We start from the raw sequence: 13823 nt of genomic DNA on the forward strand, positions 1-13823 counted from the left end.
CATTTTCCTAATTTTGTTCAGTGACACTCAGGAATTCCCAGAGTCAGCCTGGCTACCCTGCTGGGAGAAGAAAGGTGGCCAGACTCACTTCCACCCTTTTTGTCCATCTGATATAGTCAGTGATACCAAGGAAACCCTTCTTCAAAGAGGTGATTAAGGATTATTTCAATCAACCCATTTTCCTGATAAACCTTACTCCTCTAGGAATTGCTCTGTCTCTCTATATAGATATAGGTATAGACATATATTCAGCCCATGCTATTTCCTTAAGCAGCAAGTTCTATAAACTTATCTGCTGCGTAAATGTTTGTGAGCATGAAATTTACCTCTTTAAAAGCTACTAGGCTCAAGGTTAAAGGCAAAGTACGGGTACACTCATGGTCTGAAAATCAATCTGCCTACTCAGAACTAGAGAAGACTGAAAAGACTGGCTAGGTCCCCCTGAAAGTCTCTACTATGGTAGAGCTGGCTCATTCTCACTGGGTAAGGTAGACTCCCAGAAACCCAGGAAATTGGTAGGGAGTCCTTCCCAAAATGGACTCTGAATCAGGGCAAGGGTCATCAGGGCCTCTGCCTAACTCAGTTCTCATGACCACACCTCCTGGGACTGAAATTTCCACATCTGTAAAATGCAGACTAGATAGACCCTAACTTCTTTAACTTCTGATTCTAAGCCAGATCTTCCCTTTCAACAACTACCAGGAAAGGTAAAGGGTACGATGAAAGATATTAAGGAAAAACTCCTTTCCCCCTCAAAAATGAACACTAACCAGAGAAAGATCCAATTTGTGCCCCTCGGCCAAATTTTCTAAAAGGGCCCCCTTATCTTTATGAAATACAAAATCAATGCGCTCTGAGTAACTCCAGGGACATTTGAGAAAGGTAGGGCAAAGCCCTCTCGGAAATTGTGGCTAGGAGGAGGGGGTAACTTTAAACCACTGGTAATGTGCTCATGGTGGGAAGATGGGGTAAATAAAATTTTAAATCAAACCTTTCTTCTTAAAACCCAGCTTCTAATCCTGATTCTGCTCAACTCATAAAAAATAAATATATGAAAAATGGTGACTCTGGAAGTATAGGTGTATGTGTGGGGAGGGGGGGGTGTTAGCTTGCTAGAAAAGAAAACAGAAGAGAAGAGAATCAATTATGACAGATTTAGAGAAGCCAGCTAACTTCGAAGATGAGGGCCAATGTCACAGGCCAGAGAGAAAAGACAGACAGCAAGCAGCCTGGGAGGATATCAATAGATTTGATTAGCCAAAAGCCTGGGGAGTGAGGAATAGGGAGGAGCGACCACCTGCTGACAACAGGAAACACCTGTTCCTCCTCTAACTGATTAGAGCTGCAAACTTCTTCAAGGCTGACTACAGTTAACTGGATTTGTGACACCTCAACTATATACAGTTTTTACCTCCAAGCTTCATCACACAGCAGTAGAATGGAACCATTTGTTTATAAAGTCCTAAAATGGACACAGGAAGAAAAAAAAAGGTACCAGTAGAGAAAGCAGCAGAAAAAGAAGTCAGGACCCACTAAGGTAAACAAAGCATTGCAAAAATAAGCCAGACTTTATCCACCGTCAAGTGGTAACATTGAAACAAGAATCCTAGATCAACGAGAGGATGAGGTCAGGTACGTTTAGCTACAAATCAAATGCTCCCCCATACGAAGTCCAAAACTAAACAACAATTTAACAATGAACGGACATTACTTAGAAACTGCTCATTCACCCACACGGAAAAAAGTTCTCACTGGCAAAATGACAAGAGACTATAGTGTACAGACTTACATCATAAATAACCTGGAACATCTGACTTCCTCAGCCCTGGGCAAAGGAAGATGCTCCTGTTCAAACTTCCAGGCAGCACAACCTGAACCAAAATGACCATTTCCTTGATTTTCACAACTTTTGGGCTTTATTTAATATTTGTAAAAACAATCTAGCAAAGGGGTATGTGATCCTTTTAAAAAAACAGTTTAGTAAAGAGGGCTCTGCATGCACTTTCATTTTCTTTATTTAAATGACAGTAAAGATACTTGAAATTTCTATGCATAAATAAGTAGTTAAACCAACATCCATGTTTCACACATGCAGATCTGAAAAAGAAAGTGCTCCAACTGAGAATGACTCAACCCCACCAACACCCCCCCAGTGGAACGTGAGCTCTGAGGGTGAGGGAGTTTCATTGTTTGTAGCTCCAGAGCCACACAGGATGCCTAACACATAACACGGGCACCTAGGAAATGTCAGGCTGAAAAAAGCACGTCTGAGCTTTGATGGTCAAACCTTTGAGCATGGGAGAGATACACAAAGGAACCGAAGACCATCATTAGCTTGTTTCTACGGCCAACGCAAGTCTTCTAACTATTTGAGATTTACGAGGACGACGATAACGATGGGAAATGGCTCTTTCCCATCCACCACTTACCCACATTTGGTGCTCTCATATAGTCTGCCGGCAGCTCTGGAGGGCGGCCTCGGTGGAGTGCTGCAAAAGCAGAGCCATTCCACAGTGCACTCCTACAGTCTGTGCAGAAAGAGAAACACTTAGTTCAGGGCTTGGACTAGAAGAAGCATTCGTTCTTGAGACTGGGGGGGCTCATGTTGGGCTCTGTGTTTTCTCTCTTTTTACATCCCCAGTGCTTAGCACAGTGACTGACTAAATAAAACCTACAACTCCAAGGATATTTGTGACTGTAAGCATCTACCTTTCTGAGAAACTTCTAACTTCATCATGTCGTCAGATTAGAAATAAATACTAGTCAGTGACAGGTGAAGCCGAGGCCGAGCAGTAGCAAGCATCATGAAAGAAAGGTTTGAAGCTTGGCTACTGGAGGCAAGGACAGCTCCCCTGACTTAGCAGGACTCCATCTTCTGTCTAGCAAGATTACATGCCCCGTACTTGCCCCTGGGAGAAGTTGGTTGTCCTACCTACCTACCTACCCAAAGCACTCCTCTTCAATATCCAGACAGCCAAGCATATCAACAAGTTGTGTCATTTCTCCCCCCCCCCCCAGTCCCGTCCCGTCCCATCCCAGTCTTGATTACCTTTCACATTCTCGCCAGTCATCCCCAGAGGCTAGGCAAGTCTTACCTTTTGCTGCTCTCAACAAAGACTGCCGGCCAACGCCTAGCAAAGTCTTTACCCCAGGGACACTCTGAGGGATCTCTCTGTCCAAGAGGGGCCCAATCCGCTCACAAATTTTAAGGAGGTAGTCTGGAGGAATGTGTGCATTGGCTGTCACCTAAAAGGGCAACAAGAAAACAGATCAAACAGCTGTGTACTTAGCAAAAAAAACTTAAGACATCCTTGTTAGTGAAATGCTTTCTAAGGAAGAACCATTTTTAAATAAGGAATTTACGGAAGATGAGTCAAATAACAAAATCTGACCGAAGCTAACAATTTAGGAATTTTAAATGAACATATGTGGACATCAACACTGATCCAACTTCTTTTTAATACATTTTTTTGTTGTTGTTTTTTAGTGAGGCAATTGGGGTTAAGTGACTTGCCCAGGGTCACACAGCTAGTAAGTGGTTAAGTGTCTGAGGCCGGATTTGAACGGATTTGAACTCAAGTACTCCTGACTCCAGGGCCGGTGCTCTATCCATTGCATCACCTAGCTGCCCCTGATCCAACTTCTTTTTAAAGGTCTTGTAAATCATGTACCCAACTTTTAACTGTATGCATTTTATTTAGATCCATCAACCCATTTCTCCCCACGAAAATCTTTGTGTCCCCAGAGCCTAGCAGTGTCTGGTTTGAAGTGCTGACTGGAGCAGGGAACCACAGTAACACTTTCCCAAATAGTAGTGAAGGGAGACTGCATTCTTGGGGAATCCAGCTTTAACCTTTATTCAAGAACAGCACAATTCCTCTTCCTAGGGCAGAGTGAGGGAGTGTTGGGCTCTGCCACCTCTTAGCTATGTGACCTTAGTCAAGTCCCTTCACCTCCCTGGGCCTCCACTTTCTCATCTAGAAAAAGAAGTGGTTGGACTGAGTAGAATTTAAGTATGGTTCCTTACAGCTATGAATTCTGAGTTTTGTACTGATTTAAATTGCTTTCTGGTTTCCAAATCACAATGGGGGAGCGGGGAGAGAAAACTAGTCTTAAAACAAATTTAAAGGGAGAAGTCATTTAGCCCCACTGGTTCTCTCTGGAAAACTACAGTTGCCAGATATAGTTAAGTGCTTTGAAATCAGCAAGTGAAAAAGAGCTTCTGTTTTTCATGTATAACCAGAGTAGAGTACTATACCATGCCAAGTTTCATTTTGGTTCCACAGTATTCCTCCCTAGAAGAACAACCTCCGAAGCAATTTGAGAGACCTAAAGCAGAGGCTCCCTCAAGACCTACGTGTCGCTATCTCATTGGAGGCTCATGACTTCACAAATGATGCCCACTGGGAAAAGAAACAGAGGTTCTGAAAGATTTTTTGTCACAGCTAATAAGTGGGCAAGCCAAGATTGGCCCAGTTCTCAGGACTCCCATCTAGTCTTTGGATTTGAGGCTGGAATGGACCTTATCTACTCTAGCCCTCCTGATTTTAGAGTGAACAAACAGACTGAGGGGTTAAAGGTCTTCCTCAAAATCACTCCCCAATCTCAAATTTCAGAGCAGGGATTAGAACCCAGGTCTTTTAACTCCAAATCTATTGTTCCTTCCAAGAAATCTTGCTGCCTCTCCAACCATTAAACTAGTCCTTACATCCTTTTTGCTTTGCAAAATGGCAAATTTTAAGATAGTCATTTCCAAGTAACTCTAGATTTTTAAGCTTCTTTGAAAATTGTTGATTGACTTGGATCTATGCTTCTTACACCGAGGGTCTCGAAAAATTTGGCAATAGTAAAATATATGTCTATATACCCCCCGGGGGGGGGGGGCTTCAACATTTCTTGAACAAAAAGTAGAAAAAGTTTAAGCAACCCTGACCTAGAGAACGAAAGCAACAAAGTCCTTCCTCGATGATAATCCATCAGAATTATGGAAGGCGACCAGCTCAGCCCAGCTCAAGGGGGTGAACAGATCACTCTACATACAAAGCATTTGCTTAGGGGCTCCTGAAGGAGTAGTGCTCCATTTAGAACGGTCACTCAGTTGGAACTCCCTTTAACCTGGCCACCAGGCTGCAGATAACAACATGAAGGGAGGGATTGCAAGAAACCGTTTAAGACGGTCGTTAACAGTCTAAGAAGGTCCTTAAAGTCTTTCAGTAACACTAATGGTATCTCAAGATAGAGTGAGACACACCCCTGTAAAAGCAAACCCTTGGCAAAAGTTCCTAGGAAGAAAAAAAACAAATCAAACTACTAAGAACATAAAAAAGAGCTAAGCTGTTTGGAGGCAAGGTAGAACATGTGAAAGGTTAAGCTAACCTGATATGAATTTCTCTTATTGATTTAAGAAAAAACTTTGAGAAATTTTTCTACTGAAAATACAAAAAAAAAGAAGTATTTAAATAAGTTTAGTTCACATATACTAGCCAATTACCTGGAGAAGGAAGGAGGAAAACAAAAGATGAAGCAAACATAGTCACATGGAAAGGCATGGGGAAGAGGGAAAAATCTGTTCCCGAGTGGTGGGTCACTACTGTTACTTGGAGCAATACATAATCTTTGCTGACCTCAGAAATGCTAAAATCCATCTTCACTGCCTTTTAAACTGTTCTTTATTACTGAATTTCAACTTTTCTAAAAACGGGACAACCGAAGAGACACAGGGCAATGTCATCCTGAGAGCTAATCAAGTCAAGCCTGCCACCTCTGTCCTAAAACGTCATGAGAAAGCAACCATATAATAAACAATTGTATACTACTACTCAGAGAGCTAAGAAAATCAAATCAAATCAATACTACCTGGAGATAAAAGTGATTGGTAAGGGACTAGGCTAGGTAGGTAGCATGGTCTAGTGGAAATGGTACTAGGTTTGCAAATCAGACAGAGGCTCTAGAGACTGCCCCACTCTTCACTATCCCTGGCCAGCAGAGACTGGGGGGGGGGGGGTTTCCAATATTCCTTCCCTTCCAACACTACATTTAAGATACTAACTTGAATGACTAAGTTATTCTGAGTTTTAGCAATACTCAAATCAACTACAAAGGGTCTACTTTCTACCTCCAGAGAAAACTGATCATTATGAGTATGTATAGTATGGTGTGGGTGTGTGGGTGGGTGTGTGTGTGTGTGTGAGAGAGAGAGAGAGAGAGAGAGAGAGAGAGAGAGAGAGAGAGAGAGAGAGATGAGAGAAATGGTGGCCTTCTCTAGTGTGGCATGGTAGAGATAGTCAGAACTTAAAATGTTAACAACAAAAAAAGAGATACTAACCCTAATAGACAAATCACTGAAGATCTGGGAGTCTTAGTCCCCAACCTGAAGGAGCTTACACAAATAGAGACAAAGAATATTTGTTCTTTGGTCCTTGGATGTGACAAAAAGGAGGAACATCGTTCTTCATTCCCTTTCTGTGAGCCCAACTCAACTACTGGCTCATCCCACTATGATTTGAAACTCCTGGTCGGCACCAGCAGTTTGAGATGAACATGATCTGCGACTATGTAAGCAGAGCAAGGGAGACTTAATAGTTACCTCCCTCAGGGCAAACAAATCATTTCATTCGGCAGAGCTTCAATTTCCAGTCACTAAAATGGGGAGAATTCTTGCGAAACCCAAATCACAGGATTCGGGTTCACCTTTTAAGCACTTTGAAAGTACCAAGGCACTGAGTTACCATTACATTAGACCCTTGAGTTGTTGTGACCAATCCAGCCCCCCAACCAAAAAAGGAATCTTCCAAGAGCTAATTCCTCTAATGCACCTTTAACAAACGTAGTTTTGACCAGTCCTGAGATGCCAGAATCGGGCCTCTGCCATAGTCGGCCATGGTGGTCTGCTGGCTTTTGGACCCTGAGGGTTACCAGACACCTTTTAGATTAGAAAAGAACCCGAAAAGGTCATCTATTCCAAAAACTCATTATCTTAGAGATGAAGAAGGCTCAGAGAAGAGAAGCAAGTTATTCAAGGTCAACCAGGTCACCTTGAAGCAGGATTCAAAGGTGTATCTCCTGTTCCCAAACAGGCAGGGCAGGGCTCAGCTCTTTTTCACACCACTCTATTGAACCCAGAAGGCAGAGTAGAGCATTGGGGAAGGAGACAAGCAATACTGGGAAGCGAGAAATGAGTGGTGAGGAAAGCAGAGGAACAACTTCTCACAGAAGATCGGGAAGCTGAGGCCCTATGGAAATTTGATTCCACTACCTGTCCCCAAGACCAAAGAGACCAAACTCTGATCATGAAAAGGAGCCAGGGCTTGGGGTTTTTCTTCAGATTTAAGAATAGCTCTCAGGACGCCAGTGTAATAATGGTACAGAATCTCAGAGTCAAGCTTAATCCAAGATCCAAACCTAAGCACTCTGTGTGACCATGGACCTTTCTAAGTCTCAGTTTATTCATCTGTCCAATGACGAGTTTGGACTAGATAGCTTTGTAAAGTCAAGACCTTGAAAAATAGTATAGTCACTGGCTACAACTATCATCCATCCCCAAATCTTCAAGATTTGGGACTTCAGATAGGCACTTCAGAAAGCATGTGCCTATACGAGAATCCAGCAAGTTAGTAGGAAGGCTACAAGCTGTCCGGCACTGCGGTGCATGTCACAATGCTTACAGGCCTCAGCCTGGGCCCAAGCACTCCACCCAATGGTTATTGTTCTATGCCACTCATGGCCAAACTGACAGCTCCTGCAGGTCTTTTTTGTTCTAGCTTAATGCAGTCCCCAGAAAAGACACAGTTCCCCCTCACTACAACAACTGTGTGTACACATGGTAGGTTAAGAAAGCACACAGTTGCTTAAAGTGTTCTTACATTTACAGATAAACTACTCCACTCTTTACTATCACTTGCCTGTTCTACTAAACGATGTTAAGCCAAAGGTAACAATTTAAGCTAAACAGAGTAAAAAAAATGTTTACAAGCACAGTCTAGAATTCAGATGTGTTAGTAACTACAGGGTAGTCTTTGCAAGTTTATTCTAAGCCTGCATGAACGAACAAACAGCCTAAGGGCAAGGAAGAAATAAACCTCGGTAATCCTGCTACAGTTCTTTACTGACATAAAATCAGAGCCATGTATTTACCTCCATCCAAATAATGAAAATCAATTCATGCTGAATAAATGCAAATATTCTAACAGACCATAGCAAATCTGCCATTTATCATCCAAACTCCTTGTGTTGTTCCCTTGAAACTGATGTAAGATTTAAAATCTCTTCAGGTTTTTTTTTAAAAATAGTATTTTTAAACATTAGAGAATCTTACTTTTTTTTAACAAAAAATGCTTTTTAAAAATGATTTTTACTATTCTTATTAACAGGCAACTACCTTTGCTTTTAGTATTCTCAAATAAAATCTGTTGCTTTCATCTCTATTTTAAATTATCTACCCAATATAATTATCAAAAGAAGTTAACTTTCATGTACACTGTCAACAATAGGAAGGAGGCAGCAAGAACAGGAATAAAAATGACTGTGCCAATGAAATTAGCACCACTATTTCAAATAAAATTTTCAAATGTGTAGAAGAGCCCCTTTCTCAATACCCATGATTCTGAACACAAAGTACACTCCTTTTGAAAGTCACCTTTGAAAATCTCATTACTTGTCTGAGCCCCAATATCCCACGGTATGGAGTTATTTTTTAAATAGATACTTCAGACCCAGTTAGGTCTATTCTTGCATGATCTTGACTTGAACAAAAATCATGTTACTCTCCCTGTGTTGCAAATTCCAAAAACAAGGGAACAGATGCAAGGGAAGGGAAGAGCTACAAGGTATCCAATTTTGTTCCCTTGGCAGCCTTGTATGGTGCGGGAGATGGCACGGGAGAGGTCACTTCTGGGTCAGAACCTGGGGTCTGAGTTCTGGGAAACCTTGGGGAGGAAGATCAATTAAAGCTCTCTGGACTCTAGTTCCCACATCTCTAAAATGAAAGGGCTGGTTCCATCCAGCTCTTAATCTATGATCCAATGATGTTTCTTTTAGTAGTCTCATGAGCGAAATCACGTTAAATACTTAAAATGGGAACAATGTAAAGTACAAGGTCTGTCACATGCTTTGTTTCAAAACAAAACAGTATCACTAATTTTACCAAGGAATATTGAGTTCTTGGTGAAAATTCCTTGACCTCTTTCCTTACACATTGGTGTTTTATTACTTCTTAGGTTTTGTTGGGGTTTTTTCCAGTTCTCCCCCTCCCAGTAAATCTTTGTTAAAAAAAAAAATGAACGCATGTGAAATAATCCAGATAAAATAAAACTGTTCTATTGTCTGATGTGTCCCGGTACTACGGCACTCAAATCATTGCTCAAATATTAAGTATTAGTCAGCAATCTACTTGACTAACACTTCAGACTTCTGGGTCAGGGAAGTTTACTCCAGTTTAAATTCTGTCCCAGCCCTGCCCTACCTTATTCCCCTTTGAAGACATAAGTGGAATCAGCTTCAGAAAATGTCATGGTTAACAAAAAGTGTCCTGAACCACTGATTCAGAATGAACTATTTTAGGAAAATGTCGAGTACCAATGGGGACTATCAGAAACACTTTAAACAAAAAGGGTTTTCGATAAATATTGAAATGAAAAATTCACCTACCTTCAAAGCTACCACTACAACTAGTCTCAATAATTTAAAAGGCATGAAAATGTAAATTTAAAAATATTAAATTATTCCTAGGCAATTTTTCTGTTAATTTCTGGCTGGAGATTTCAGCTTAACAAAAAGGTCAGACCAGAAATTTAGTAACTGCACTATGAATATACTAATTTTTTTCTAATAATTCAAGTTGAATAACTTCCACTTGAGAGTTTCGAATTTTGTATTTTAATGACTTAAAAAAGTAGAACTTGCCAATCAAAACGAATGCTACTATCTCTTACCTTCAAAGTTACAAGGAAAAAAAAATCTGCCAAAATATTTGGAGTGGTTGATACAGCTTCGTCATTATAACTTGGAGAATGTGCTCACTATCAATTTTTTTTTAGCTGAGGACAATTAATTTTGGCAACTATGGAACTTTTCATTTTTTTTCTTCCTACTTATGACTTACCTAACCTCCCACTGAGATTTTGTTTGTGCCCATCTTTTTCTCCTCTAATTTCTATCTTAAAGACTACTTTGATTTTTGAAACCTCCATACACACCACCATTCCACACTCCTCTCCCCTATGTACTATACCAAGTTAAATCAAGAGAGGGGAAATTGAAATCTTTTCTTGTCCACTGGGAACCGAAAAAAAAAAAAGAAGGTACATGTACAGCGGAAAACTGATTGTGAGAAAGAACATGAAGAGTCTAATATATTTGGATCTTTGTCAAAATCGAAATTATATTTACCATATACCATCTCCTTAGGAATCTAAATTCATGTTGTGACAAGTCACAGAAAAGCTAACGTACACATTACCATTTTGATGAGAAATATAGTCACGCAAGCATTATTTATAGATGATCTGAGTAGTTCCTTTTTCTAAGAGATTTATTAACACATGGAAAAACCTTAGATCGTGGTCAGTCGCCTAAAAGGCGGAATTTTCAGGAATTGCTCCCCTGTCCTAATGTTTTTAATTGTGTTGTTGTCTGTCGTCTTCCCCCCCCCCCCCACCACCACCACCACCACCACCACCGCCGCCCCCCCCCAACCTCCGTCCAAAGGGACTAAAAGGCTGGCCTCAGTTCCCGTATTTCAAGCCAGGACCAACCAGGAAGCAGTTTTCTTCCAGTGCTCCGAAACTCGAGCATGTTAGCGGCGCTGCCATTGGCCAGCGTCAGTCCTTGGTACGTGCCCCGAGATAACCCTCTGGTTTTTCTCCTCCCCCCCCACCCCCCCCCCCACAAAGGGCCTTCCCCAATGTTGGTAGCACACTCATATCAGCGAAGCTGGCGTCCCCCATAAGCAGCCGGGCTCTCACACAAAGCTTTGGGGGGTGGAGGGGCACCACAGGCGCGGCGGCGGGGGATGGGAGGGGGGGCCCCGGTAGGCCGGCTTCTTCTCTCAGCCTCCCAGGAGGTCGGGGGGCGGGGGGAGGAGGGGGCAAGGGGACCGGGCAGGGGAGAAGGGGCAGCCCGAAGCTCGGGGTGGAGCGCAGGTCAGTCGGGGGTTGGAGCCCGGGCGAGCCGTGCCGCGCCGTGCCACCCCGGGGGCAGCTGCGGGGGAGCCGGGGGGCGCCCGGGAGGGCAAGCGAGAGTTGGGGTAAGTTAGAGGAGCAAACTTTACTCACCAGATCTTCGAAGCTTCTCTGATGCTCTCTCCCCTCCCAATCCAGGCGCCTCGGGATCAGCTAAAGGGGGGGGGGGGGCGGGAGCGGACGGGACAGACGCTCAGGGGGAGCCTGCGGCTGCGGCCGCGGCCGCACTCCCGTGCCCGCCCGCCCGGGGCCCCGCTCCCTCCCGCCCCGCAGCCCTCAGGCGGTGACCTGCCGGATCCCCCTCGGGGCCGGCGCTTCGGCAGGACTGTGCGGAGGAACCGCACCGGCTGCGGGCTGCCGACTTCCTCGGGTTCCACTTTAGTGACAAGGCGGCCGGCGGGGGGCCGAGAACCCGGCCTCCCCCCCCACCCCGGTCCGTCCCGTCCGGCCCGGCCCGGCCCGCCCCGCCCAAGCCGCCCCGACCCCGACCCGGCCCGGCCCCGGCCCGTTCCTGACTCCCCCTCGGCCGGCTCCCGCACCCAGGGGCTCCCCGCTCCACGCCGTACCTGGTGTTCCTCCAGCTCCTCCACTAGCACCTGGAGCGACAAACAGAAACGCGGCGCGTGAGGTAGCGAAGCGCGACGCCGGCCGCGGCGGCTCCCCGTGCCTCAGCCAGCCGCCCCGCACCGCCCGGCGCCCCGCGCCCGGCGCCCCGCACCACCCCGCACCGCGCCGCGCCGCTCCCCCTGCCCGCCCAGGCTGCCTCCAGACCCTTCGAACGTTGGTCGCCGCGGTGCCACCCGCACCAGCTCCGGGGGGCCCAGGCCGGCAGCCAGTTCTCCCGTCGCCGCCCGCGACCCCGGGCGCCCCGCAGCGACCTTGGGGGGGGGGGGGCCCGCGGCGACCCCGGGCACCCCGCGGTCAGGCAGCCGATCGATCGGCGGCTCCTCACCTGAGCAGATTTATTGCAGGGTCCGGACTGCAGGAACCTGGCGATCAGGTAATACAGTTCTGCAGGGGGGGTGCGGGGGAGAGGGGAGGCGAGAGGAGAGAGAAGCGGTTGGCGAGCCGCGGACACCCCGAGCCCTTGCCGCCGCCCCCCGGCCCCGGAGCCCCCTGCTTGGCACGGCCAGGCTACTCACCGGCTTCGATCTGAGACGGGGCCGCTGCCTCCGCCGCCATCCTGTGACCAGGAGATTTGGGGGAGTTCGCTCTGAAGGGGGAGGGGGCGCCTCTATTGTGGCGAAGCCCCCATGACCCGGCCCCGGCGTCTCGCCGCTTCCGCCGCGTTCCGCGTCCCAGTTTCGGTCTCTCTCAGATTCATCGCATCACGTTTCGCCCCATAGATATTCTAGCCCGAGCGCTGAGGAGGCGGAGAAGGAAGGAGAGAGCTGAAGAGGGAGGAGCAGAGCGGTGCGAAGAGGGCGGGGGAGGAGGGGGGGGGAGAGGCTGGGAGGGAGAGGGAGGCGGGCGGGCGGGGAGTGGGAGGGAGGAGCAGGAAGGGAGGGGGATAGCTGCGGCTCTGGGAAGGGCGCCGCCGCCGCTCCCGCAAGCGACCACAGGAGGCGCCCGAGCACCCTCAAAGCCGCCTCTTTCCGCCGGACGAAGTGCCTCCGCCGGTCTTCCACAAGAGAGGCGAAGGAACAATGTTGATGCTGCCTCTATGGTATGCGACGCTCTGGCAGCTACCCTGGGAACTCGGTGGCGTCATTCCGCCTCGTGCTTTCCGGCTTAGTTACCTTCGCCGCGGCGTTGCTAAGTCCTTTCCGGTTACGGGCAATTCCCTCGCGCTTGCTCCTGGGGAAGGGGGAGGGGGGGGGTGTCACTGGGAGGCTTTGGCTTCTTCGCCCTCAGCGGGGGAGCCTCGAGACAGGACTATTCCTGCCCTGGAGGAAAGTAGGCCAGCCGCTACGGGTCAGGGTATCTGAACTTGACCCTTTGGTATCTTTCTCCTGACCCGAAGCGACTTTTGTCCTTTTCCAAAGTTACCCGAAACACGTTCAGCATTCGGATCTTTGATTCTCAACGCATCCTCCCCCCGCCCAGCCCCGAAATGTGTGGGAAATTTTCCTTGGCTCGCTAGCCTGCGATTGCCTCCCTGGTTCTCTTTCACACGCCTGTCAGCCACGTATCCTTTGGCTTAACTCGAATTCCTATGCCCTGATCACTGCCATCCTGCCCCCCCAAACCGATTATCAATATTTGCAAAAGACCCTCCTGCCATCACATTTCGCCTTGACGTGCCTTTGGCCTTACCGCAGTTAGAGATTTCTCTTGATATTCTAGCAGAAGGCGGTTAGTGGGCAATTAGTTGGGTTTGGTTTTTTGGTTTTTTGGTAGGGTTTTTTTTTTGGGGGGGGGGTTGTTGTTGTTTTTAAGTACTCTAGGAATATGCTTGCTAATATTTACCACGTGTTCTTCTTAGATACTGGACATCACTGAGTAACTTAGACAATGTAGCTCATCAGACAGTGTTTAAAATCATTTTTACAGGTGGAGCAAATTATGGACCACTTTCTTTCCCCTTCCCCTTCCCGGTATTCATAGGCTTATGCCATTAACAATAGACCCATGATTACCAGTGTTGTTTTAAAAAAAAAAACAACTTATGATTTAGATTCAAATGGCTCTCAGTACATTCAAAGC

General features: G+C 46.3%; 1 protein-coding gene across 1 annotated transcript in view; it reads right to left on the reverse strand.

The window, feature by feature from the left end:
- BRWD3 (bromodomain and WD repeat domain containing 3) overlaps nt 1-12578 on the reverse strand; it is a 111912-nt gene extending 99334 nt beyond the window's left edge. The window contains exons 1-6 of the mRNA XM_043974924.1: nt 12320-12578; nt 12130-12188; nt 11744-11773; nt 11271-11330; nt 3096-3246; nt 2430-2528 (exon numbers count right to left, since the gene is read on the reverse strand). Coding sequence (XP_043830859.1) covers nt 2430-2528; nt 3096-3246; nt 11271-11330; nt 11744-11773; nt 12130-12188; nt 12320-12359 — 439 coding nt within the window. The 5' untranslated portion in view covers nt 12360-12578. The remainder of the gene's footprint in view (nt 1-2429; nt 2529-3095; nt 3247-11270; nt 11331-11743; nt 11774-12129; nt 12189-12319) is intronic.
- Between the last annotated feature and the right edge of the window lie 1245 nt (nt 12579-13823).

Source organism: Dromiciops gliroides, chromosome X (genome assembly GCF_019393635.1).
Source record: "Dromiciops gliroides isolate mDroGli1 chromosome X, mDroGli1.pri, whole genome shotgun sequence".
NCBI classification, from domain to species: Eukaryota; Metazoa; Chordata; class Mammalia; order Microbiotheria; family Microbiotheriidae; genus Dromiciops; species Dromiciops gliroides.